Here is a 23886-nt window from a genome sequence, read left to right as displayed (position 1 = left end):
TGGGCAAGTTAACCATAAGCCAGCAGTGTGCTCTTGTGGCCAAGGCCGATGCTATCTTGGGGTGCATTAACAGTGGGGCCAATAGGTTGAGGGAGGTTCTTCACTCTACTCTGCCTTAGTGAGGCCACATCTGCAGTACTGGGTCTGGTTCCTCATGCCCCAGTTCAAGAGAAACAAGGAACTACTGGAGAGAAACCAGTGGAGGCTATGAAGATGCTGAGGGGATGAGAGTATGTCTCTTACAAGGAAAGCTGAGACCTGAGGCTCTTTAGCCTGGAGAAGAGCAGACTGAGCAGACTCTTCTCAATGCTTATGGGTATCTAAAGGGCAGGTGTCAAGAGGACGAGGTCAGACTACTTTCAGTGGTGCCCCGAAGACAGAAAAAAATTCTTTACCATGAGGGTGCTGGAGCATAGGACCAAGACAGGTTGTGGAGTCTCCTTCTCTGGAGATTCCAAACCTGCCTGAATGCAATCCTGGGCAACCTGCTGCACATGACCCTACTTTAGCAGGGGTTTGGACTAGATGATTTCCAGAGGTTCCTTCCAACCCCTACCGTGCTGAGAGTCTCTTAACAGCTCCGAGCTGTGTGAAACAGCCAGGCTGGCAGCTCAAGCCCTGGTTCTCCTGCCAGCCCATAGGCCCACAGCGGTAAGCATACAGCCAAGACCCCACTGTGAGCGAGCTGGGACACACAGCTGCTGTTCCTTCACCCACACTGGCCAGAGAGACGGTAAGATGCCCCATACCTGCAAGCAGCTCAGGTCAGCTTGCACGGGGCTCTGAGCAGCCTTCTCACTGATCAGTGCGGGGGGGTTGGTCTAGGTGATCAGATGACCTAACCCAAACCAGTCTGTGATTTCCTCCCCCGCCCTCCAGGAGCAGCGCATGGTCCCGCAGCAGCCTAGAGGAAGCCGCGCGGAGCGGACGAAGCACAGCGAGCAGCAGCCCAGACCCCGCGGGCAGGGAGCTCCGCTGCACGCACAGCCACAACGCTCCCCACGCCGTCCCAGGCGCCTGCCGCCATTGCGCTACGGGACGCGGGAAGAGCCACGCGGCGGCAGCGGCCCCTACCCACGGAGGTCACGTGGGCGAAGCGGCGCGGTGACGCTTCGCCGTAACGTCTGACGTCGTCGGCACGGCAGCGGCCGGCCCCCTCCAAAGATGGCGTCGTTGCTGCAGTCGGAGCGAGTGCTGTACTTGGTGCGCGGCGAGAAGGAGATGCGGGCTCCGCTGTCGCAGCTGTACTTCTGCCGCTACTGCAGCGAGCTCCGCTCCCTGGAATGCGTCTCGCACGAGGTAACGGCGGCCGGGCCGAGCCGCGCCCGCACACCGGGTGGATGGGGCGGGACGTTGTCTTCTCTGCGTGCACCGATTGGATGGCTCTCCTGCCTCTCACTCGTTCTCGGCCTTGCTATTGGTTGATGACCTAGCTAAGGGGTGGGCACAGTAGTGCGTCCATGAACGCGGTGATTGACAGCAAATGAGGAAAGGGGCGGTGGCTTGCGTTGGATTGGCCTAGGTGGCTGTCCGTCGGCGGAGGTCGGGCATGATTGGCTGAGACTGGGGGTGGGGACTGCCGCGGGAGGCGGTTTCTCTTGGTTGGGATGTGCCCCCCCCACCTGCCTAGGGCCCGGCTGGGTGGGAGCGGTCCTTCCATGGGGGCGGCCGGAGCAGTAGGGACCTTCCTCACCCCTCTATGGGGCCTGACGAGGGCCCCGGAGACCCCCCAACCCTTTATCGGGCCCCACCCAAGAAGAGACAAGCCCCCTGTTACCCTTCAGTGGGCCCCCACCGAGGCAGCAGGGACACTCTCACTGCTCCGTGCAGCCTGGCTGGGGCGAATTAGAGCACCTTGACACACACAAAGCCCTATCGGTCCCGGCCGGAGTGCGGTAGGGTCACCCACCGCCCGTCCTCTCTCTGTGTGCTCTGGCCTTTGGCAAAGGCTGAGCAGGGCCGGGAGCTCCTGCATCGTTCCCAGGCTTGGGCTGGTGCTGTTTCACAGTGGGAGTGCTGTGCTTGGATGGCCCCCGGGGGCTGACAGACTTGCTGGATGTGGTGGCAGTCGCAGCAAAGTGTCCTGGCAAGGTCTCAGAACATCGCTCTTCTTTTGAGAAAAGCATCAGGGCTGAGAACATTTGAGTTTATTTCCATTTGAGTGAGCTGGAGCCTTAAGCTGTAGATCACCATCAGTCTGGAGCCATCATCTGCTGGTGCGTGTAGGGTTTCCAGGAGCATTGCTTCACTGCAAAGCAGAACATGGGCAAGCCTTGCATTGGTCCTAGGCCTGCTTGTGTGTCAGTTGTTTCAATGGACAGAATTAGTTTGTGACAGCAGCCAGATGCAAAACATTTCCTGAAAACTGTATCTAAGTAGCATAACTGCAAGGGCAGAATAAATGTAAGCATAAATCACAGAATCATGGAATACATCCAGTGGGAAGAGATCTCAAAGATCATCCAGTCCAACCCTCCACCCAGCACTGAAGGGTCAGCACTAAACCATGTCTGCAGGCACCAGGTCCACACTCTACTTAAACACCTTCAGGGATGGTGACTCCACCACTGCCCTGGGCAGACTGTTCCAATGTTTGAGAACCCTTTCAGTGAGGAATTATTTCCTAACATCCAGCCTAAACCTGCCTTGGCGCAGCTTGAAACCATTTCCTGCTGTTCAAGCTGAAATACTGAATTCTGGTAACTGAAAAGCTCAACACCCAGTTGTCCTTTCCTGATTTACTAGGCAGAGTAGTTCAATCTATCCCAATTCAAGAAACCTTTTGACCTAGGTTGTGAAAGATCAAAATCTGGTTGAAATGGGCTAAAGTTTCAGATAACCCAGAGGAGTCTCAAATCTTCCCTGACCTCACCCATGTGTTGGCAGGTACAAAGCCTCATGAAATGGTGCAGCAGAGTTTCAGGCTGCTGCCAGCATGCTGTCTAGACAAAGGTGTGCCATGAAGTGTGATGTGACTGTCTTATTCATCAGGTGGACTCTCACTACTGCCCCAGCTGCTTGGAAAACATGCCTTCAGCTGAAGCCAAGCTCAAAAAGAATAGGTAAGGTTGCTTTGGCTGTGTTCATCCAGACTCCTCCTTTTAAAGAGTTCCTTCCTCAACTGACACCTGACTCTTCAAAAATTACATCGCTTCATGTTACCTTTTAGTCTGGTTTGGAGAAGTGTCTCCATGATGTATCTATCACGTGCTCTTCATGCTCTAGTGTTCTTTATGACCTGTTCTCATAATACAAAGAGCTTTTTAGTATCACCCACTATTTCTCATTGTTGCCATTTTTGTGTCCACTCTGACCCTCTCCTGTTGCCATTTTTATGTTGACTCTGAACCTCTCCTGTTGCCATTTTCACATTGATTCTGAAGCCCTCCTGTTTCCATTTTTATGGTGACTCTGAACCTCTCCTGTTACTGTTTTTATGTTGACTCTGAACCCCTTCTGTTCTCATTGATGCCTCTTTTGCACCTTTTCCCTAATGCTGTTGCAGAAGATGAGAAGCTCTGTTAGTTTACTCTCGGTTTGCTTTTTTGAGAGCATTTTCCTTGGCCTGAGACCCTTGTCAGAGCGCTGTCTTACACACCTTCCTCTTCACAGGTGTGCAAACTGCTTTGACTGCCCCTGCTGCATGCACACCCTTTCCACACGGGCCACAAGCATTCCTGCTCCACTCCCTGATGACCCAGCCAAGACTACCATGAAGAAAGCTTATTACTTGGCCTGTGGATTCTGCCGCTGGACTTCCCGGGATGTGGGCATGGCAGACAAGTCTGTTGGTAAGTGACAGTCAAAGACAGAAAACCAAACAGCAGCAGGAACCCAATTTGTGTTTTGAAGGTGACAGATGAGTTTCTGGCCATATTATCTATCTAGGTTTTGAGTCATAGTTGGAAATTCACACCAAAGTGTTTGTTGCAGAAGTCTCTGCAGAGCTGAGTTAGTGGAAAATGTGACCCACTTCTGTGCTCACATTACCTGACTAGTGAGAAAGCTGTCAAGCAAGGGGCTTTTGTAGTTGGTGTGCTCTCCCCACAGCTGAGATCTTGTTTGTGTGCCTTCAGAGGCTTTGAAGGCCTTGGGTCTGACAGCAAAAGTACCTAATTTATTTTCCATCACTTCTGTTCACGTAGGCTTATTCCAGAGTTGCTAGTCAGTGTTTGTACTTGGCTTTTCTCTTCGTGACAGCACTAGAACAAAGCTTTATTCTGTTTCTTGGTGCATAAGATGTGCAGAAAATACCTGTCGGGCTCCAGAAATGGGGCCAAGTAAACAAGCAGGTCCTCTGACTTCCAGTGTTGGTGTGATTGAAGATTGGGTGCTGCCAAAGTGACTCCTGCTAAAGTGACTCAAGTGCTGTCCTGAGCATCTAAAACAGCAGTTGTTTAAAAACACAATCTAAAAGCTGGTGAAGCACCTTCAGCCCAAATCTGACTGTGAGAAGCTTTCAGGGGTGTTGTATTTATGAGCTTAAAGGATTGCAATGGTAAGTGTAGCAAACACAGAGAATGTTCTGTTTCATGAATAAAACCAAGATAGCTGGCTGTTAGATGTGATTTCTGTGTCATCATGTCTGGAATCTTCTGCTGAGGACTTGCTTTTTTCTGTTTCTCCTGCAGCTAGTGGTGGCTGGCAGGAGCCGGAGAATCCTCACACACAGAGGGTGAGTGAAGGGGGAGGCTGTGCTGAGACACATCAGCTAGAAAGAGCTGTTAGAGGCACCAGGCCCTTTCAATCACTTTTTCTGCCTCTATATAATCCTTCAGATACCAGTTCCAGTTCCTAATCTGCACCTTGACTGAATTCAGTGGAAGGAAGGCCTCTTAGAGGCTCTCCCGTGGATGTGGCAGTATACAAATCTCCTTTTCAGAAGAAACTCACTTGCAAACATCATATCTAATGGTGCTCTTAAAACCACATCAATGAGTATGCTGCGTATGTATGTGAACAGAAGCTGTTTTCCAACCAAGAGTGTGTCTAGGATCTGGAAAACAGAACTGCACCTTTACTACCCTTCCTTGTCACCACTTAGGGCTCTGCACTAAATGTGATCAGCGTCGAGAGCTGGGGGAAAGATGCTTTTTGTTCCACTAATCCCAAAGTGCTCAGTTTTGGCCATGACATACTCTGTCCAGGCACAGCAAAGGCATGAAAGAAAGTCTCAGGTGTCTGACTGCAAAGTGAGAATTGGACCCTGCTCTCTGACAGACATTGTTCCCAAAGGAGGGGTGGTTTGTCACCTGCAGTGTGAGTTAAAACCCACAGGCTTCTTTATAGCCTTCAAACTACAGCTGCTGGTAGGACAGAGGGAGACAAGCAGCTTGTTCACAAACCAATGCTGCGACAGGTTTGAAAAAGAGGAGGCTGAGGGGAGACTTCATCACTCAGTACAACTACCTGAAAGGAGGTTGTGGAGAGGTGGGTATTGGTCTCTTCTCACAGGTAATTAGAGATAGAACAAGAGGGAATGGCCTCAAGCTGCAACAGGGTAGGTTTAGACTGGATATTAGGAAACAATTTTTCCCAGAAAGAGTGGTCAGGCATTGAAATGTGCTGCCCAGGGAGGTGGTTGAGTCACCAAGCCTAGGTGTGTTTAAAGGGTGTGGTGCCTGGGGATACAGTTTAGGGGTGAACCTTGTGGAGCAGGGTCAGCGTTTGGACTTGATGATCCCAGAGGTCTTTTCCAACCTGAACGTTTCTGTGATTCTGTGATTTATCCCCTGCTCTTTGGCTAACTGTCCCTTTTCAGCATTTGTTCTTCACTCACTGGGTAACTGGTCCCTTTTCATCCCTCCAGATCAATAAACTGGTTGAATACTACCAGCAGTTGGCTCAGAAGGAGAAGATGGAGCGGGACCGGAAGAAGCTGGTGCGACGTCGGAACTACATGCCCCTGGCCTTCTCGGTGAGCTGGGAGTGCTCTGCTCCCAGAGCAGGAGAACTGATGCACAGCAGCCTCGCATCAGACAGTTGGTAGCACAATGGGGCTGCTTGGCTCTTTCTTTTTGAGAACAATGTGCTAGGGCAGAGGATTTTCTTTAGAGACAAGTTAGTTTTACACCCATGACCGTGTATTCCGTTGCCTCTCTGATAATGCCAGAAGGGTTTGCAGTTGCCATGCAAAGCAGTGTTACCCAGCAGTGAAATGCATTGCAGCTGCAGCCACCACACCAGTGGTAGTGCCATGCAAAGCAGTGTTACCCAGCAGTGAAATGCATTGCAGTTGCAGCCACCAATCCCTGTGTCACACCAGTGGTAGCCTTCTCTGAGCACAGCTGCATCCCACAGCTTGGTAACATTTCGATCAGCATTGTCTGGCACTTCTCTGCATGAAGCCCCGACTGAAATGAACCTCAGGACTTGGTTGTGGCCTGGATGACCTGGTTCTTGTCCCTGGCAGGGAAATGCTTACTTTGTTTAGCTGGGTGACTCTGCATATGCTTGCTACTTCTCAATTAACTGTGCTTGCTCTGTGCCCTTGCTTGTGTCTTATGGCTGCATTTTTTGTCTCCGTTGCTACCTGCTGCTATTTTGGGGGCTCTCCACAGCAACACACTATACACGTAGTGGTAAGTCTTTTCACAGTTTCTGCTGCTGTTTAAAGCTCTAATGGTACCAACTGAAGGGGAGTAGCAGATTCTGCTCTCCACACTGCCTCAGGGTCTCTGACTTGGATGTGCCTAAAACAAGCGCAGGTGAAAGCTCACTAGTTAGAGGGTAACATTTGTTACAAAAAAACCACGGAAAACCAAACTGGTTTTTGTTAGTTTACAAACAAGGCAATGTCTTTGGGTAAGTAATGTGTATTTGGAAAGCAGTTTTTCACCAAGCTTAGCTGAGACACAACAATCATAGCTGAGACACTCTGCCTGAGGTAAATGGCACTAACACTAATCTCCCCATGCTTGAAACATCACTAGGGAAGACTGATGCTTAGATTGCTCCTTTGGTGAGAATTCAGGTTTTGAGTCCGGCCCAGAAGGAAGATTTCAGCCTCCAAGCACCTTGTGTAGAGTTCATCTGTTCCTGTCAGTCGGTGGTGCCTGGTGAGGCAGACCTGGATGCATTCCCTTGCAGATTACTCTAAGTGATCCTGCTTTGGCAGGGGGGTTGGACTGGATGATCTCTCGAGGTCCCTTCCAGCCTGTAATGTAGGTAGCCAGGCTTGTAGGATCCTGAAGCTTCCAGCTGCTTTGAGCAGTGCTGCAGAGCATTTCAGGTGGATTCATCCCTATGCTGCCCCATTTCTTCTGGCAGCTGAGCGCTCTCATTCTGTACTACTCATCATGCAGTTGCTCTGAAGAGAGGATCAAGGGAAAATGTGTCAGTAGTGCAGGCTGGTGATTTAAGAAAAGAGCAAAAGCTTTACAAGTGGTAGCCACATCCATCTGTCTCTCTCCATCTGCAGTGCAGTGATAGTTGTTTTCTTCTTACTAACAATTTGAGCAGAAAAAAAAGTAATCTCAGGAGGCACTGAAGACCTCTCCCTTTTTGCTTTCCTTTGCTTGTCTCCCTGTGCTTGTCATGCATCTGAAAGAATGAGTTTACAGCAGGTCTCTTTGTCCTGGCAGGAAGCAGACCTGAAGCTGAGAGTTCTGTTTTTTCCCTTGTAGGACAAATATGGCCTTGGAACCAGGCTTCAGCGGCAGAGGCCCGGAGCACCTATCAGTGCCCTCGCTGGACTCTCGTGAGTCTTGGGTTTGGGATTACCTTTGTGGGAAGGGTAGGAGGGGTAGGCAAGAGAGAACAAAGCAGCTCAGAAAGATGATGAACATAGTAGCAGACAGTAGTGAAAGGAGCTTTCTTCTTTGGAACTTTAGAGAGATGTCAAGTCCTCAGGCATCTCTGTTGCAGCAGCTCCAGATGTTTTGCTTTCTCCTAATAGAAAGAAGTGACTGCTTACATCCTTGTGCAGTGTTACTGTTGTGGTCTCAACTCTTCTGTGTTGTAATGCAGTTACAGCTGTGGCTGTCTGTCAGAGCACACATGCTGTATTTTACAACCAATCCCTTGCTTCGTTTCAGCCTGAAAGAAGGAGAGGACCAGAAGGAGATCAAGATTGAGCCAGCTGATGCAGTGGAAGAAGTAGAACCTCTTCCTGAAGATTACTACACAAGACCAATCAATCTGACAGAAGGTACCACCTTCATATTCTGTCACTTTTTGCCCTTACTTTTTATAACATTGGGCAGTGCCTGCAAACTTGTCCGTGGGGTTCCCTGATGACCTGACATTTGAGTAATTTTTATGCTGGGATTGAAACGGTGGAAAATTTGTGACTTTTAAATGGTGATTTTGAATGCAGCCTCAGCTTCATGTTGTACATGGAAAGCTGAGAGCCGGATATGTCAGGCTCTGTTGTTTCCTTTTCTTGATGACCTTAATTTCTCTGCATGTGAAGTGTCAGGTTTTGAATGGAGAAAAGAACTGAAGTCTTTTATCAGATAATAGCAGGAAATAAGGAAGTGGCTGAGCTGCTGGGGAGTTGGAACCCAGACTGACCTATTAAGTAACAATTTTGTATTCCTTTGACATCACTGGGAACAGCTTGCATACGCTCGCCAGTTACTTAGCTGGCTCATGATTTAATCAGCCGATGTTGGAAGTGGTCAGTGAAGCTTGGGGGCAAATGGGATCAACCAGCAGGTACAGGAAGTGCTGTGGGCTTACTGCTGAGGTGACTCTATGTAGGACAGATGTTCTTGGTAGTCTTGCAGGCTGATATCCTGCTGACTTTAATTCATGCATGGCTTGTGGAAAGGGCTAGATCATCTTGGCCTGCTTTTCTCAGGAGACTGGCAGCATTGTGTGAGTGTGATGCTGGTAAAGAAGACATCTTCCTTGATTCCCTGCAGTGAGGCAAAAGCTGCCAGGTGGCTCACTGCCTCTTAGACACTTCGGAACAGTAAGGAGCCAGTTTTTTTGGGAGAAGCCCATGGGAAGTTGGCTGCTGGAGTCCCTTGCCTCAGGAGCTGTGTGGGCACTCATTCAGTTCTGCAGGCTGCTTGCTGAGAAGCTGTACATTGTACTCCTGCAGCACCCAGCTGGGAGGCTAACAAAGCTGTGAAAACCGATTTGCCCTTGGAGGGAACAGAACTTATTTTCTAGATGATTGCAAAATTCTGTTTCCACCCCAGATGAGCTTTGAATAGAGATCAGGGTCCCTTATTTCTCCAGGGCTGGCACTGGTGTTGCTCTCCTGTTGCAGTGCCCAGTCAGGGCTGCTACCGTCCATTCATTTGCTGCCAGAAGCAGTCAGACTTGCCAGTGGGTTCTGAATTGTTGCACGCAGATGGAGTACTGCATCCAGTTCTGGAGCCCCTATGACAAGAAAGATATGGGCTGGAAGGTGTCCAGAGAAGGGCCACGAGGATGATCAGAGGGTTGGAGCTCCTCTCCTATGAGGACAGACTGAAAGAGTTGGGGCTATTCAGTCTGGAGAAGAGAAGGCTCTGAGGAGACCTTATTGTAGCCTGACAGTAGCTTAAGGAGGCCTACAAGAAAGCTGGGGAGGGACTTTTTAGGGTGTCATGGAGTGATAGGACTGGGGGGAATGGAAAAACAATAGAAATGGGTAGATTCAGGTTGGAGGTTAGGAAGAAATTCTTCCCCATGAGGGTGGTGAGACACTGGAACAGGTTGCCCAGGGAGGTGGTGGAAGCCTCATGCCTGGAGGTTTTTGCAGCCAGGCTGGATGTGGCTGTGAGCAACCTGCTGTAGTGTGAGGTGTCCCTGCCCATGGCAGGGGGGTTAGAACTGGATGAGCCTTGAGGTCCCTTCCAACCCTGACAATTCTGTGATTCTATGAAATGAAGTTTCTCAAGAGACTGTGGGGCCTGCACTCGGGCCAGCACATCCTCCAGTCTGGTTTCAGTGCCAGAGACATCCCTTTGTCTTGTTTTCTGTGGTGTGCCCAGTGACGACGCTGCGCCAGCGCCTGCTGCAGCCTGACTTCCAGCCCATCTGCGCCTCCCAGCTCTACCCACGCCATAAGCACCTCCTGATCAAACGCTCCCTGCGCTGCCGGGTAGGTACTTAAAGACAGAAGAGCTGGAGGGTTGTGTCCAGCTCTGGCCTCCCCAGTTCCAGAGAGACAGGGAACCACTGGAGAGAATCCCAACAGGGGGCTACGAGGATGATTAAGGGAATATAGAACAGCTTGCTGATGAGGAGATGTGAGACACCTAGGGGTTGTTCAGCCTGGGGAAGAGAAGGCTGAGAGGGGATCTGATCAGTGTTGACATATACCTTAAGTGTGGATGACAAGAGGATGGGGCCAGTCTCTTTTCACTGAGGCCCAGCGACAGGATGAGGGGCAATGGATGCAAACTGGAGCACAGGTTGTTCTGGCTTAGCATGAGTATCTGGGTCTGGAAGGTGGGACGGAGACCTGGTTGGTTTTGAACATTCCTGTGAGTGAGATTAAGGCACAAATGAGGTCGTATATCAAGACAAGACTATTAAAGAGAGAGAGGATGGAGCAAACAATAGAGAAAGAAAGAAAGGGGAGAGAGAGGGAGAGAGAGAATGGAGAAAGAGAGCAAAAGAGATAGTTACCACCCAACAGTCCTTCTTTGGTGGGGGGTGGTGGAGAGATGTCCTGGGCTGCTGCCTCCATCCTGAGATGTCCCCAGTAATGTTCTCCCCCAGTAAGCTGGCATAGCCCAAGGCTTTTATTATGTTCCTGGTGCTGGATGTGACATTTTTGACTGCGCTGCTAGAGGCCAGTAGTGCTGTGGTTGGTGGCACAGTGCTTGCAGCTCTGATTCATGGGTGTGTGACTGCACACTGTCTTTGGGTGCTGACTAAAACGTCCTTTGTTTTTAGAAATGTGAGCATAACCTGAGCAAACCAGAATTCAATCCAACATCTATCAAATTCAAGATCCAGCTGGTTGCTGTGTAAGTAAGAGACGGGGCTGGGGAGGACTTGGCTCATGCTTAGTTAATGCCTTCTGTTTTCATTTCTTTTGTGCTCTTGATTTGACCTCTTGTCACCTCTAAGGATGGTGTAGTCACCCTTCTAATATATTCAGTTTATCTGTAGTAGGTTTGCTTCATCATCTAAGAAGTTTGCTGAAGATTTCAGCAGTTTGAAAAGACCTTGCATGCTGTTTGTAGGATTAGGCTTCTATAGAAAAAAGCCATTTCATTGTTCTGTTGCTGATAGCATTGAACAAGTTAGCTTCAGGAGGTGGGTCATAAAGCAACACAATCCATCGTGGTCATTTGCTTGCTTCTTCTTGTAGTAACTACATCCCTGAAGTGAGAATCATGTCTATTCCCAACCTGCGCTACATGAAGGTCAGTAGTCCCTTCCAGACATGTCTTGGGGTGAGACACAGCTGGGAGGTGTGGATGTGGGACCTTTTTGGAAGGTGACCTGGTGTGATGATTGTTCACTTACTCCCTTTGGAGAGGGTGCAAGGTTTGAGGACGTGGTTGGAAGAACACTGTATGTAGATTACCACACAGTGTGACATCTGGCATCACAAGCACACCCCAGTATCTGAGCAATGAAAGGTGTGGAGTTGAGATCTTGGCTAGATTCCAAAGATTTGTATTTCCTGTATGAAGAAAGAGTGCTGCATGGCACTGCCACCTTCCTTGGGGACTTAGGGCGTTTGCTCTCTGTCCCTTGAGTGGATGTAATGCACTTTTTGAAAGTGTTGGAACAGCAACAGAAGATGGAGGTGCTAACAGTAATGATGAATTTTAGATTAATTGCTTCTGGAACTGTGATTCTTGAATCTCCCCAGGAGAGCCAAGTCCTTCTGACTCTGACCAACCCAGTGGAGAACATCACACATGTCACACTGCTGGAGTGCGAGGAGGGAGACCCTGACAATATCAACAGCACTGCCAAGGTATTGTACCCTCCTGTGGTGTGAGCGTAGGCCTCTTCCAAGGCTTCCCACTCCCCTTTATCCTTCCACATGTCACACTTTTCTTATGTCCTTCAGTCTCTTCTGGCTTTGTTGAATTTTCCTCCTTGGAGCTCAAATAACTGTCACCAATGTAAACATCAGAACATAAAGGGTCTTGAAATTCAAAATCCATTGAGACCCAGAACCCAAGGGATAAAGTACCCAGATCCACTGATGGAGTGGTAATCAGCTGGTACTGGAGTGGAGGGAAGCCCAGGAGAAATCAGTTCTCTGTTAAACTATAGTAAAGCAGCCCTTCAGTAGGGGAGGGCTCTCTCTTCTCCCAGTGTAGATGACAATCATTGCTGAAAGGCTTCTTCTCTTCATGCTCTGCTTCAGGTGGCAGTTCCCCCCAAGGAGCTTATTCTGGCTGGCAAAGATGCTGCAGCAGAATACGATGAGCTGGCAGAGCCTCAAGACTTCCAGGATGATCCTGAGTGAGTGTTGTCTGTCCTGTGGGGATCCTGTCCCTTAAAATCTTGGCACTTCAACCAAGTAACTCCCTCTCTCGTCTCCTTCACCACGTTGTGGGTTTTTTTCCAGTTTTATTGGGAGGATGTGAGGTGTTTTGGAGAGGAGTCAGAGCTCAGCAATGCAAATCTGTCTGCTGTTTGTGGTTTGGAATATTCAGGAGACACTTGTTCCCTATGAGGCAAATGTGCTGTTACAGCAGTTGAGTTATAGGTGGTGGCACTCATTCTCTCAAGGAGTGCTCTGTGTAATCCTTTCTTCTGCATGCAGAAGGCTCCCAGCAGGGGTAAGAACTACACAGTAGGTATGTGACAGAGTTGCCTCCAGACTTCAAAACAGAGTATGTTCTGCAGCCTTGTACAGAGAACTGCAGCTGTAAACTGTGGCCCTTCTCTGCTGCACTGCTGGATACATCATGTCCATGGCCATAGCAGGCATGTTGTGTTAAGAGGGATGTGCCAACAGCTGTCAACATAGAGGGAGGTGCCCACTTCCTGGTGGTGAGGTAGGAGGGGCTGTGGGTCCCCCACAAAAAGAGCAGCAGGGAGTAAGCTACAAACCAAGGCAGCTTGTTTTAGCAGGGTGTATTCAGCCATAAACTGAGCATCCCTGTTCTGTGGTGTTGGAACAAATAGCTCAATTGTTGGACTTGATGATCTTGGAGGTCTTTGCCCAACCAAAACAATTCTGTGATTCTTAAATCTCTCCAAACAATTGTTTGCGAACTTGGCTGACCCAGCGTTCCTTTGTTTCCCCCTTTGCAGTGTTATTGCCTTCAGAAAAGCCAACAAGGTAGGAGTGTTCATCAAGGTCACTCCCCAGAAAGAAGAGGGTGAGGTGACCGTGAGTTTCAAGATGAAACACGAGTTCAAAAACCTGGCTGCTCCAATCCGGCCCAGCGAGGAGGGCGATCATCCCTCGGAGGTCATCTGGCTCACCCATCACGTGGAGCTCAGCCTCGGTCCAGTGCTCCCATAAACACTCCCCATGCTTGTGCCCTGAGGGCTGGCTGCAGGATGGACTGGCACAGTGAAGAGAGCACCTGCTGGAACCTCCTGCCAGAGCTCCTTTGTGATGTGTGGGTGTGTGCCACGGGCCGCCAGAGGCGGCTGAGGGTGCCCTGCTTTGGGATGGTTTGTTCTCTCTCTTTGTTGTAGTGCCCACTAACTACTGCTCTGCTTCCCCACTCTGCCACAGGCTAGTTTAACTTGCAGCACCTCTTCTGGCACACAGAAAGGCCTCCCTTTCTCCACATCTGTACCACGCCTGGCTGAATTTGGATTTGTCAACAGAAAAGAACCCATACTGGTTTTTCTTCCTGCCAGCCCACAAACCTGATGTCACACACTCGGTAGTGAACACACTGAGTCTTTTCACACAGAGCTGTGCCCTTCCAGAACAAGCACTCTGGGAGGTGACCATGGCTGCTACCTTGTGGGTAGGCTGTTGGCAGCACCACGATGCTTTCTCTTGGTTTTCTGCTTCCTTAAAGGATACCTCAGCTCTGGGTGCTCAGGATTTACAACCCTGCCCCTCTTGCTTAGCCAAGGTGACAAGTGTGCTCTCACAAAAGGAAATGATCAGTTTGCCTTTAAACTCCAAATGTAGTGTACTGTAGTGTTCCTGGGTTTGACTGGCAGCAGAGCCCATCGTGTTTCAGGGCAATGTGGCTGCATGATGCACTGTGAGCTGGGAATTCAGGCACTGCTACAGCTGTTGGCTGGGGCAGGGATGCTCTGGAGAAGCTGCTTTGCAGTGTTCAGCTCAATTAACCTGTGTTGCTAGGGGTAATGATGGGAGTATGAAACCTGGAAAGTTACGATTAGATCTGGTATACATTGAGCTGTAGAGGCTGTTTGAGTTCATCCTCTTTTTCCAGGTAGGGTGGGTGGGATGGGGCTGTAAAGGTGGAAAGACAGGTACATGTTCACTGGCATGCACTGTCCCCTATGCTGGTATATCCAGGGTGTAATTTGCCTGTAGTCCAAGCTAAAATCAGTGATTAAAAACAGTGTATCTAGGATACTGAATTACCAGTAACCACCTAGCTCAGTGCGAGCAGGCGAGATCACTCTTCCTGCAGAGCATTCCCAGTTCAGACACTGACATTTATTAAACATTTCTGATGGGCTTTGCTGTGCTGGAAAAGGTTTGAACCCCAGTCAGCTGTGGCCATGCTGCTCAAAACACTTGTGCCACGGTTCTGCCAGCCTGGAGTTGCAAATCCTCTGCAGGGGCAGATGGAATAGGGCTGCCTGCTCTGCTCTTGCGGGTAGGTGATGGTGCAGCACCCAAAAACATGAGAAACCTGCTGTGGTGTGCCCGGGGAGCACACGCCTTAAGCCCAGTCTAGCAGCAGGTCTCCAAGCGGTGAGGCATCACGTTTACAATCTCACATAGGTTACACACAGATGTACAGCATGAGTTTGAGACTTGTAATTCATAGTTCATGTCTAGTGCTAGTGCCTGCTGCAGCTTTACCTGTCCAGATAACACAGCACTTAATCTCTGGCTGTGACTTCTCTTCAGTAGCCAAAACAGCTGCCACACTAAGACGGCAGAGAGCCTTCCAGGGATGCAGTGGTGGATGTCCCCTGCACTGGGCCTGCTGTCTCTCACTGAAAACAAGGCAGCCAGTGACATTTATGGTGTTCTAACCGGTCTCTCTAGCCCAGCGAGTTGTTCCTCCCTTCCCCTAGGTGCTTGTAGGTGATAGGAAAGGTGTCGACGTGTCCCTGCTCTGTCCTCTATCCCTGCTCCCTGGGGCGCTCGCCCCTTCCCGACTGTTGCCTTACTGCTTGCCGTCGTGTAGTGACCTTCAATAAAGCGAACGTGGCTCTCGGAGTCTGTGCGCTGCTTTTTGCGTTGTTTTTTTACGCTGCTATTCATTAGAAAACAATAATATTTTAAAAAAATAAGCCAAACCCGGTTTACCCAGTGGCCTTCTTCCAACCCCAGGTCCCCCGTTCCCCTCGGTTTCTCCCGCCCGCCCCAGCCGCACCCTGTGGTCGGCGTTGCCCATCCCGGTCTGGCGGCGCGCTGCTGACGCCACAGGCGCACGTCGCTGACGGAAGTGACGTCACTAGCGGAAGTGATGTTACTTCCTGCTGGGGGCGGAGCGGCGCGGGGTTTGGCGGTGGCTGCTGGGAGGGGAGGCCTCTGCCGCCATGTCGACATCGCTGGGGTCCAACACCTACAACCGGCAGAACTGGGAGGATGCGGTGAGCCCGGGGGTGCTGAGAGCGGGTCGCGGCCGGGCGCAGCTTGGCTGGCGGGGCCCTTTACTGATTATGGCATGGTAGGGGGCAAGGCCGTAGGGCGATGGGTGCACGGTGAGGTGGCCCTCGGGGCAGCGTAGGAACCGCCTGCGGAGCTGCGGCCCTGCGCTACTCACGGCCGGGAAGAGGCTGCCATGGTTATTCGGACCCTCCATGTGGCTGGAAAAGAGAGGGTGCTGCTCTAGGTACCCCCCCCGCGCTGTCTCCCTGCCGGCGTTTGGAGTGTCTGGTAGCTGGGAAGGTCTCCCGGCAGCTAGGGAGATCTGGTAACTGGGTCCAGCTTCTGCTTAGCGGCGCGCTCGTTAGAGTTAAGGCCTTTCCTCGGTGGGCTCAGTGCAAACAATAGGTGGCGAGAGATGTTGTCAAGGGGGATGTAGTCTGCTGCAGTCAGATTGCAGAGTTAAGATCTCAAGAGTATGTGTTTTGTTTGTTTGTTCCATCTACTCCAAAGTGGATTAGCTGGTAGGTTGTGGTACTTTCATAATGTGAGCTTTGGGTCGTGGCTTGCATCTCTCCCAGTCTCTTTGAATGAGTCTTTTTGTATCTTTCACATCGATTAGTTTGACTCAGTAGTGTCAGTTCAGAGTATGAACTGAATCAGGAATGCTTCAAATTCCTGATTTTCTCTCTTTTTTTGCTCAATTCAGGACTTCCCTATTTTGTGCCAGACATGCCTTGGAGAAAATCCATATATTCGAATGGTATGTGCCTGTTTGACCATCAGACCTTTCTCTGGGTTAGTCTTACAACTGTTGGGTTTCAGAGACTAAAATAAACTTGGCTACAGGAGGAGATGCTGAGGTGGGCATGTCCTCCTAGTTAGTTGCTTCTGCACAACAGGATTAGATTCCAGCCATCATTGGTAGGTGATATCATGGTGTTAGGTGTGTGTTCTGAGAATAAATCAGTCAAAAAGGAGAACAAAATGATAAGAGATGATGATATGTTTTTTTCATGCCCTTGTTTGACATAATTTTTGCTTAAAAATAGCTTGTAGCATTCCATTTAATTCTCCACTTACACCATACACAAGGTAGGACATAAAATACTCTATTTTTAAGGTGTGCTTCTAAACAAAAAATGAATTTTTTAAGGAATTTTTTTTTGTCCCACTGACCTTGCCAAGTCCTAAGCCCAAAACTGAGGGGTGGGTGAGCACAATCAGGTAAATCCCACTATGACATATTTCATGCTTTACATTGAACTGATGAGATTTCCTCTTTTCTTTTCTTGTTTTTGATTTGTATTTCAGACCAAAGAAAAATATGGCAAAGAATGCAAGGTAGGTTTGTGTCTTTTGAAGAAAGAACATCTAAATTGGCATTACATCTAGGAAAAATAAACCTTCATGTTGAAAGGCCTGCCAGCTCCAGAAAAGTATGTATTGGGTTAACAAATATTTATGCAGCTACATAAGTTTTTAGGTCACTCTGCTGAGAGCTTTGCTAGACAAAGTCAGGTGGTCTTAAAATAGTAACATTTTGAAAGCCTGTTCAGACAGATAGGATTTGCTCATGTTTGTCAGAATTAGGGTTTACAAACACTGTACTGTGTTTGAAGGTGTTTCAGCCTTTAAGATGATCTCTCACTTTCTCTTGCAACCTTGTTTTTATTTGTAAGCAACTGGGGTTTGGATTTTGCTGTGGATATGTTGGTCATGGCTCTGTGGTGGTTTGTGACAGCTGTCAAGAAAAGAGTTGTGTTTTGAGAGGGAAAGAAATTTAGTGTGGTCTTGACTGAGGGGAAATTAAAAGCTTTTTTGTTTTTGCCCCTTTATGAATTATCACCTGGGGTAGGGAGGAAGGTGTGTGTTGAAATCTTGCTTTTCTTCCTCAAACTGTACATGAAGCAGCTGCATCAATGCCACCAGATAAGACAGCAGTAGTTGTCTTGTGGACCAAAAGTCTCACAACCTCTCATGGGGCTTGCTGTTGCTGCTGATTGATTTACACACAATTGGTAATTTATTTCCAGTAGCTCTACACTGACATCACCTGGAACAAAGGAGAATTTGTGTTTCCTTTGAGCAGATCAGCTTTTAGCATTTGGGTTATTGCAATAAACCAACCCAACAAGAAGAAAACCTTCCTTCTGGCAGAGTAAGGCACCAAACACCAACAGGTATTGATGAGCTTAGAAGCTCAGCACTAAGGTGAAGAAGTTTTATTTGTGATTTGAAGAATCACAGAACGGTCCAGGCCGGAAGGGACCTCCAAGGGTCATCTAGTCTGACCTCCCTCCAGTCAGCAGGGACATCCCCAACTAGATGTGTTTGGGCTTCAGGTTTCCTTGGAGGAACCTGCATGGTAGCTCCACTGGTGTGTGACAGTGGTAGCAATGTCAGGGTCCTGTGTTGTAGATCTGTGCCAGGCCTTTCACCGTGTTCCGCTGGTGCCCCGGCGTCCGCATGCGGTTCAAGAAGACAGAAGTGTGCCAGACCTGCAGCAAGCTGAAGAACGTCTGTCAGACCTGTCTGCTGGACCTGGAATATGGTGGGTACCAAAAGATGGGAATTAAATAATGAAGCTGATCTGCTTGCCTCTAAAAGGAAAGCTGGTAGAACCTCTTTACCTGTACTCAGCACTGCTCAGGCCACATCCAGTTCTGGGCCCCTCAGTTCAAGAGAGATGTTGAGGTACTGGAATGTGTCCAGGGAAGGGTGATGAAGCTGGTGGAGGGGCCTGGAACACAAACCCTATGAGGAGAGGCTGAGGGAGCTGGGGGTGTTTAGCCTGGAGAAGAGGAGGCTCAGGGGAGACCTCATTGCTGTGTACAACTACCTGAAGGGAGGTTGTAGCCAGGAGGGGGTTGGTTTCTTCTCCCAGGCAACCAGCACCAGAACAAGAGGACACAGTCTGAAATTGTGCCAGGGGAGGTATAGGCTGGATATTAGGAGGAAGCTCTTCATAGAGAGAGAGATTGCCCATTGGAATGGGCTGCCCAGGGAGGTGGTGGAGTCACCATCCCTGGAGATGTTCAAGAAAAGACTGGATGAGGCACTTAGTGCCATGGTCTAGTTGGTTGGATAGGGCTGGGTGATAGGTTGGACTGGATGATCTTGGAGGTCTCTTCCAACCTGGTGATTCTATGATTCTATGACCTGTGTGGATGTGCTTGGCACAGTTGTCTCTGGATAGTCTTTTAGAAGAACAAGCCTTGATGAGCACACCTCTCCTGAAGTTCAGGACGCTGTGGTGTACCAGAGCAGTAGAGGGAGTTAATTCTGGGTAATGCAGTACCTGGTTTTGCTCTTTCAGATTGTATTTCATACAGATTTATTGGGGTTTTTTTTCTCCTTTTTGATTCATTTTAGGTTTGCCTATCCAAGTCCGGGATGCAGGACTCTCCCTTAAGGATGAAATGCCTAAGTCTGATGTCAATAAAGAGTACTACACCCAGAACATGGAACGAGAGGTGAGAACAGTCAGGTCGTCCACGTGTGGATGTGGAGTGGGGAGGAATGCCATAGCTTAGCTTAAAATGGTTTGCTTGCTTTGGTTCTGTGCACTGGTTTTCAATGGTGATGCTTACATCATGATTAATGTTTTAACTGCTGCCTAGATATCCAACTCTGATGGCACTAGACCAGTTGGTGCACTAGGAAAAGCTACTTCTACCAGTGACATGCTGCTGAAGCTGGCTCGGACCACTCCTTACTATAAACGTAACCGTCCTCACATCTGTTCCTTCTGGGTGAAAGGAGAGTGCAAGAGAGGGGAAGAGTGTCCCTACAGGTACAGACACAGCTTAGCTCGTCTCACCACACTCACAGACAGCGTCCCTTGGGGTTTGAAGGGCAGGAAATGCTGCAGTGTACAGGGGACACAACCCTGTGACTGGGGTCAGTGTGGCAGTGCTGGTGAATGCATCTTTGTTGGGGCAAATTCCTCTGGGATGGATCCACTGCATGGTCCTGGAGTGTTTTGCTGAAGCAGTGGCTGCAGCTCTTCTCTTGCATAGTTCATTTTCACCCTTTGTGGCGTCAGTCCTCTAGGCAGAGATCTTTGTGTGTGAACAAGAGGCCTTTGAAATCCAGCTCTTGTATTTTGTAGTGCCGAATGCTGAGCTGTCAGAAGTGCCATTCATTCAGAGCTTGAGGCAGTCCTGGCTGCAATTTTAAGTTCTCAGGGCTTTTTGTCCCATCTTGGCATGCTTGTGTGAGGAGGGTTAAGCACAGAAGGTGGGAAGGCAGCAGAGTCAGTCACTTAACCTGCTGCAGCTGTGACTGGTGGTGTGAAACACTTTGTCTGCTGAACTTTAGACATGAGAAACCTACAGACCCTGATGATCCTCTGGCTGATCAGAACATCAAGGATCGTTATTATGGCATTAATGATCCTGTGGCTGATAAGCTGCTGAAAAGAGCATCAACCATGCCTCGCCTGGACCCCCCTGATGACAAGACCATCACCACGCTCTACGTTGGAGGGCTTGGAGATACCATCACTGAATCAGATCTCAGGTGGGTTGGTGATTGCTGCTCGTCTTTAAATGAGGGAATCTCTTGCAAGGGAAAAAAAAAGAAAGTAAATCTGGTTTTCAGTTTTCTTAACAGGGAGCTGGTTGATGGGCAAGTGCAGAGGAGTGCCAGCTTGTTAGAGAACAGATAAACAGGCACGTTTCACAGGCTTTGATTAAAATTTCTCTGTTTAAAGATGAGTCATCCTCCTGAGCTGTTGAGGAGACTGTTAGGGCCATGAAAATGATCAAGGGATTGTAACACCTCTGCCATACAAAGACAGCCTGAGGGAGTTGGGGTTGTTCATCCTGGAAGGGAAGAGGCCTAATAGCCACCTTCCAGTACCTGAAGGGGCCTACAAGAAGGCTGCAGAGGAACTGTTTGCAAAGGCCTGTAGTGATAGGACAAGGGACAATGACTTGAAACTAGAGAAGAAGAGATTTAGATTGGATGTTAGGAACAGGTTCTTTGCCATGGGGGTGGTGGAACACTGCAACAGGTTGCCTGGGGAAGTGGTTGGAGCCCCATCCCTGAAGATACTGAAAGTGAGGCTTGACAGGGCTCTGGGCAACCTGATCTAGTTGAGGATGCTCCTGCTTAATGCAGAGGGGGTTGGACTGGATGACATTCAGAAGTCCCTTCCAACCCAGACCATTCTGTGATGCAGCCTTTTGATTGCTCCATGATTGCCCAGAGGGCGAGGGACTTGATTTCGGACGGTCGGTCTGAGCCAGTGATGGACAGAAGAAAAGGATCCGAGCACCCTTGTGCATCGGTGCACATCGAGATCCTTCTGGGCCTAGGAGGAGTGGGGTTCATCATGATGTTTTTGCCCGTGCCCAGAAATCACTTCTACCAGTTTGGGGAGATCCGGACGATCACGGTGGTGCAGAGGCAGCAGTGTGCCTTCATCCAGTTCGCCACGCGGCAGGCGGCAGAGGTGGCTGCTGAGAAGTCCTTCAACAAGCTCATTGTCAACGGCCGCAGGCTGAACGTCAAGTGGGGAAGGTGAGTGCAGAGAGAGAAGCCTCGAGGCCACTGCCAGGAGCTTCTCCACTCAGCTCACGCAGCCTTGGTGCACAGGGTTGGATGGCAGGCTGGAGCAGGTACTGTTTTAGGGTGGTTTTTGAGCAGTGGGATCTGGGTTGGAGATGACAGATTGTGTAAGGGCTTTCCTGGCTGAGGGTTAGGAAGTTTTGCTTCTAATCCGTCATCTGGAAGTACCTTTTGCACAGTTTGTGCCAGCTGTCTCTGATGTTCTCTTGAGTTTTTTTATCTTTGGCCTTGAAGCAACGGTTCTGGGTTAGAAAATGTGAAACCGTTGTGGTGTGAATATCTGCATAGCCTGCATTTTCTCATCTGGTTCTCTAAACTTCTTTCTGTTTTTCAGGTCCCAAGCAGCAAGAGGAAAAGAAAAGGACAAGGAAGGGACTACAGAATCTGGGATAAAGCTGGAGCCAGTTCCAGGACTTCCTGGAGGTATAGGAGTTATTTTCACCTCTCAAACCCCTAATGCTGACCAGCTTCCACAAGAAAGGCTGGTGTTAAACCTCAGAGCAGTGACAGCTGTTGGAGGGTGGAGGCACTGGTGAGCCCAGAGCAGTCACTTAGAGAAGGTTTGCAGCAGAGCCAGTTGGAATGGGAGGCAGGCTTTGTCTAGAAGCAAATTCTTGATGAGAAGAGAGCACTCTATGTGATGAATGAAAAGTTAAAGCTGAATTAGTTACTTATGTCTGAGATTACTGGTACCCCACACTTTGCAAAGCTTGCTTGATGTTTTCTTCATCTAATGAGTGTTGTATGATGGACAAAGCAAAGCTGGGTTTGGGTGAAGAAAAATGTGACAGCCCTGGAGTTTCAATGCAGTCCTGCTGCTCACTTTGGTTCATATGTGCAGGAGTAGCAGCAGTTTGCCCTTGTGGAAGAATTGATTGTGCCTCCTTCTGAGGGCAGCTGTGCATAGCTTGATGGAGAGATTTTCCATAACTACTATGTGCTTTTCCTGCAGCTCTCCCCCCTCCTCCAGCTGCAGAAGAGGAGGCTTCTGCAAATTACTTCAATCTACCTCCAAGTGGCCCTCCTGCCGTGGTTAACATTGCCCTGCCACCTCCTCCTGGCATTGCTCCACCACCACCTCCAGGTACTTGTGGTTCCCCTTCACCTGGGGGTGTCTAGGACGATCTAGTCCTCCCTTGACTGTGCTGTAGCAGTGATGCATGCCCCGAGTTGATTTTCCTCATCCCTGGTCATGCAGATCCAATATGAGCTGTCAGCACAGCTCAGCAGGGCTGCCTGTTGTGCTGTGTATTCACTTGCAAATCCTCAGGCACATCAGAGGTCCCTGGTACTGAGATTTACTTGGTGCTTTTGCTGGCTGTGGAAGTGCTGCTGGTTGAGCACAGTGTTTGGTTGGGTGTGTTATATCCATCCAGAGACACTTTTTAATGGGATGGAAGACCTCTTGTGGGTGATCTGCTTTTCTCCCCAGCTGAGCAGAGAACAGTTAGTTTGGCCTTACAGACACGTGTCTAGCCTCCCACCAGCTTTTAAGGATGTTGGGGTTGTTCAGTCTGGAGAAAAGAGGGCTCCAGGGAGACCTTATAGCAGCTTTCCAGTACCTGAAGCACGGGGGGCCTACAAGAAAGCTGGGAAATGAGTTTTCACAAGAGCTTGTTATGATAGGATGAGAGGGAATGGAATGAAGCTTGAGGGGGGCAGATTTAGACTGGGTGTTAGGAAGGCATTCTTTACAGTGTGGGGGGTGAGACCCTGGAACAGGTTGCCCAGGGAGTTCGTGGATGTCTCCTCCCTGCAGGTGTTCAAGGCAAGGTTAGATTGGCCTTGAGCAAGCTGGTCTAGTGGAAGGTGTCCCTGTCCATGGCAGGGGAGTTGGAACTGAATGATTTGTAAGGTCCCTTCCAACCCAGCCCATTGTGTGATTCTGTGTGTGTTGGGTGAGGATTGCTCCCAGCTGTGCTGGAAAGCAGGGAAGGAGTTGGGGCATCTGAAGAACCATGGGAGCTGTACACAGCTGTGAGGCAGCTGTTCTCTGTTGGGTAGGTTGGAGCTGCAGTTCCTCTGCACTGGTGGTTGTGTTGCATTGTCTGAAGCTGACACCTTTGTTCCTGCAGGTTTTGGGCCACACATGTTCCATGCCATGGGGCCCCCTCCTCCCTTCATGAGAGCCCCGGGGCCCATTCACTACCCGTCTCAAGATCCCCAACGGATGGGTGCCCACGCCGGGAAGCACAGCAGCCCCTAGCACCTCCTGTACCCTGCTCCTCCTCCTCCTCCTCCTGAAAGTAAATGTTATTTTCTAGTTACCATGGTAGCACCATATGTTGAGCTAGAGAAGCCTTATTCCCTGCTTGCAGACGCTGGGCCAGCCCAGCTTCGTGTCTCCTCTGGCTGATCCCATGGTGGATACGTCCCAGATCTTTTGTTTAGAGTTGGGTTTAGGGGGTGGGGGGCAGACAGAAGGGGTGGGGGGTGGGTTGTGAATCAGGTGTACCAGGATTACAGAGCTGTCCCTGTATCCTGTTTGCACGCTTTTGAAATAAACTATTGGGAAAAAAAAAAAAAAAAAAGAAACCAACCCAACCGCCTTTTTGGAGCCCATTTGGTACCCACAGTCTGAACACTGCTGACAGGGCTCTGGGCTACCTGATCTAGTTGAGGATGTCCCTGCTCACTGCAGAGGGAGTTGGATAGATGACCTTCAGAAGTCCCTTCCAACCCAA

General features: G+C 49.5%; 2 protein-coding genes across 3 annotated transcripts; both read left to right on the top strand.

The window, feature by feature from the left end:
- The first annotated feature begins 1164 nt into the window (after positions 1-1164).
- Positions 1165-14258, top strand: DCTN4 (dynactin subunit 4). Of its 2 annotated transcripts, XM_054388900.1 has the most exons (14): positions 1165-1299; positions 2992-3062; positions 3613-3791; positions 4632-4675; positions 5810-5917; positions 6561-6581; positions 7626-7699; positions 8037-8149; positions 9930-10039; positions 10840-10913; positions 11261-11315; positions 11771-11878; positions 12278-12375; positions 13174-14258. In XM_054388900.1, exons 1-14 carry the CDS (start codon positions 1165-1167, stop codon positions 13385-13387), a joined length of 1404 nt encoding a protein of 467 aa, XP_054244875.1. In that variant the 3' UTR covers positions 13388-14258. The 2 variants fall into 2 exon arrangements, with proteins under 2 accessions (XP_054244875.1, XP_054244874.1); XM_054388899.1 differs by lacking the exon at positions 6561-6581.
- Positions 14259-15558: 1300 nt separating this feature from the next.
- RBM22 (RNA binding motif protein 22) lies at positions 15559-23594 on the top strand. The gene is made up of 11 exons (XM_054388901.1): positions 15559-15630; positions 16335-16388; positions 16940-16969; positions 18047-18179; positions 19001-19101; positions 19249-19421; positions 19949-20149; positions 20990-21154; positions 21537-21625; positions 22155-22286; positions 23278-23594. Exons 1-11 carry the CDS (start codon positions 15577-15579, stop codon positions 23406-23408), a joined length of 1263 nt encoding a protein of 420 aa, XP_054244876.1. The 5' UTR covers positions 15559-15576; the 3' UTR covers positions 23409-23594.
- Positions 23595-23886: the final 292 nt, after the last annotated feature.

Source organism: Indicator indicator, chromosome 18 (assembly GCF_027791375.1).
Source record: "Indicator indicator isolate 239-I01 chromosome 18, UM_Iind_1.1, whole genome shotgun sequence".
NCBI classification, from domain to species: Eukaryota; Metazoa; Chordata; class Aves; order Piciformes; family Indicatoridae; genus Indicator; species Indicator indicator.
The sequence above is the reverse complement of the archived record's forward strand: the minus strand, read 5'-3'. Positions and strand labels throughout refer to the sequence as shown.

What these genes read in the sequence shown, in the direction of transcription:
- DCTN4 (XM_054388900.1), top strand. Translation starts at nt 1,165, where the DNA reads ATGGCGTCGTTGCTGCAGTCGGAGCGAGTGCTGTACTTGGTGCGCGGC. An exon ending in AACGCTCCCTGCGCTGCCGG is followed by an intron (nt 10,040 to 10,839) that starts GTAGGTACTTAA and finishes CTTTGTTTTTAG; the next exon opens with AAATGTGAGCATAACCTGAG. An exon ending in ATATCAACAGCACTGCCAAG is followed by an intron (nt 11,879 to 12,277) that starts GTATTGTACCCT and finishes GCTCTGCTTCAG; the next exon opens with GTGGCAGTTCCCCCCAAGGA.
- RBM22 (XM_054388901.1), top strand. Translation starts at nt 15,577, where the DNA reads ATGTCGACATCGCTGGGGTCCAACACCTACAACCGGCAGAACTGGGAG. An exon ending in CCCAGAACATGGAACGAGAG is followed by an intron (nt 19,102 to 19,248) that starts GTGAGAACAGTC and finishes ACTGCTGCCTAG; the next exon opens with ATATCCAACTCTGATGGCAC. An exon ending in GGGGAAGAGTGTCCCTACAG is followed by an intron (nt 19,422 to 19,948) that starts GTACAGACACAG and finishes GCTGAACTTTAG; the next exon opens with ACATGAGAAACCTACAGACC.